Genomic DNA, 2,172 nt, shown 5'->3' with positions numbered 1-2,172 from the left:
AGGGTGGACAGCACCCTGGGGTGCAATTACAAAACTTTTATTCCTTCCAACAGTCGGGCTTGACTGGCAGATGAAACTGGAGGACAGCTGATGGGTGTGGAGGCCATCAGAAGAGTGCAGAGGTGAGCACCGAGCTGCTCCACGCTGTGTAGTACCTGTTAGGATGAAGGGGACTCACGATGTTCATCAGAGTGAAAATGCTTTCGAACTTAGTTTTCAGTCTCCGCTCCCAAGTTTTGTTTTAATCCCTAAGGACACGTGTCAGAGCAGTTACAGAGAGAAACCTCAGCTAGCCACAGGCGTCATTCTGTCGCCCGTGTGTGACGTTCCCGGGCGTGTTTTCTGGAGACGCTGGCTGCCCCGTGTTTCTGAAGTACCAGTGTCTTTGTAGAAAAGCCCCCGTGTCTGTGATGAGGAGGATGTTGTACGCCAACCTAGTTCTCTGTGTCATTTTGATACTCACAATAAAGTTCTTGGCTCTTCATAAAGCATCTCCAGGTTCTTACTGAACAGGTTCTCGACATGGGGATGGTGGCACTCAGCCCTCTGCAGGCCTGGGTGAGTCAGAGACACTGAACAAATGGAAAACCGAGCGTTCCGGGCACATCTCTGTCAATTTTATTTCTCATCAGCCAGATACTTTGCGACATTTTACATATTAAATGTATTAAATGATTTAATGGTTTTTAAGTGGCTAACTAATATACGTTTACATGCTAACAATGACTAGTAAACAAAATGAACTACACCGTGGAGCGGAAACCAACCTTTCAGTGACGGAGGCCTAAGAAGGCTTGTATTTGCAATGTTAAACTGAAGGATGATAGTCACCGTATGACATAATGTAAATGAAGTGTTTTTGGAATTATCATTCATGCCAGCACTTTTGCTTAGAATGCTCTGTAGTAGTCTTGCTCAGTGGTTGAGCATCGACCTATGAACCAGGAGGTCACAGTTGGATTCCCGGTCAAGGGCACATGCCCCAGGTTGCACTCTCGATCCCCAGTGGGGGGCGTGCAGGAGGCAGTCGAGCAATGATTCTCATCATGGATGTTTCTCTCTCTCCCTCTCCCTTCCTCTCTAAAATCAATAAAAATATAAAACAAAAACAGAGTTTCCTACCGCCTTTAGAGGCAGTGTGGTGTAGGGTAAGGGCAAGATTAGGGCCACGCCTCCTCTGTTACATATCCTGGCTTTGCCTCTTGCTGGCCTTCCTGCACGTCTGTAAAATACAGGTTAATGGGTCCCATCCAACAGTGTTGGGGCTTAAAACCACCCTGGGCATATATGCATATGTTATTAGATAAAACCAAGGAGTTATCTGTCCAGGGATGGCCTGCCAACGCCATCAGTCGTGAGTTAATTGTGAATCTCAGGTTTCATCTACTTTTGCTCCCAGAAATCTCTATCTAGTTAAGAACTAGCCAACACACAATGCAATAGAAAGACACAATGCAATATTGTAGAATTGTGCACTTGAGACCTGTATAATGTTACTCACCTATGTCACCCCAGTACATTCAATAATAAATAAAAACCCGGCATGTAAACTCACTGACTCCCCCTGCTGTGGTCACTCATTTAAGTAAGCCCGTTCGCACAAACTGGACATCTCATCGTCCTCATTCTCTCCCGTTCGGCCGTGGAAACCGCGAGAAAAAAAACCAGTGAATGACTATAACCCTGGGCGGGGGCCATTGGACAGGAGGCTGGCTGGAGCCACATTAGCCTCCTGAACGGTTTTGCCCCAGGTTGCCCCTGGCAACCGCAAGGGCGTCTCTACCTCCGGTGGAAAGTCTGCGGCCGCCCCTGTCTTCCCCTCGACACCAGCTCTTTGCAAAACCAAAAGACGGATTCCGTCTCTAAGCAACGGGTTTCCAGGTGTCGCAAAGACCCCGCCTCGGTTTGCGGCCCCCCCGCGGAGAGCGCGACAGAGCCATCATTTAAATGAAGCGCTGCCGTCTTATTGGCCCGGCCGTCCCGCCCTCCGATTGGCCCCTGAGGAGGTTTGACGGCGCCGCTGCTCGCTGATTGGCTCTTCGAGGGACATGGGCGGGGCCGCGCGTGCCCATTGGTGGAGGAGGGAAGTTTAAGCTGAGGCCGACGCCACCCCTAGTATCGCCCGTGTTGTATCGGCGAGTGTTTTGGGGTATCGTTCCCTTCGTTTCTGGG

General features: G+C 49.7%; 1 protein-coding gene across 1 annotated transcript in view; it reads left to right on the top strand.

Moving 5' to 3' along the window:
- Positions 1-522: 522 nt before the first annotated feature.
- ASPM (abnormal spindle microtubule assembly) overlaps positions 523-2,172 on the top strand; it is a 41,724-nt gene continuing 40,074 nt past the window's right edge. Inside the window, 1 exon segment of the mRNA XM_015568440.1 lies at positions 523-558. Within this exon segment, the coding sequence (XP_015423926.1) occupies positions 523-558 (36 nt within the window).

Source organism: Myotis davidii, unplaced genomic scaffold, assembly GCF_000327345.1.
Source record: "Myotis davidii unplaced genomic scaffold, ASM32734v1 scaffold685, whole genome shotgun sequence".
In the NCBI taxonomy this organism is placed as follows: Eukaryota; Metazoa; Chordata; class Mammalia; order Chiroptera; family Vespertilionidae; genus Myotis; species Myotis davidii.
Note: the sequence above shows the minus strand (reverse complement) of the source record. Positions and strands in the feature narration are given on the sequence as shown.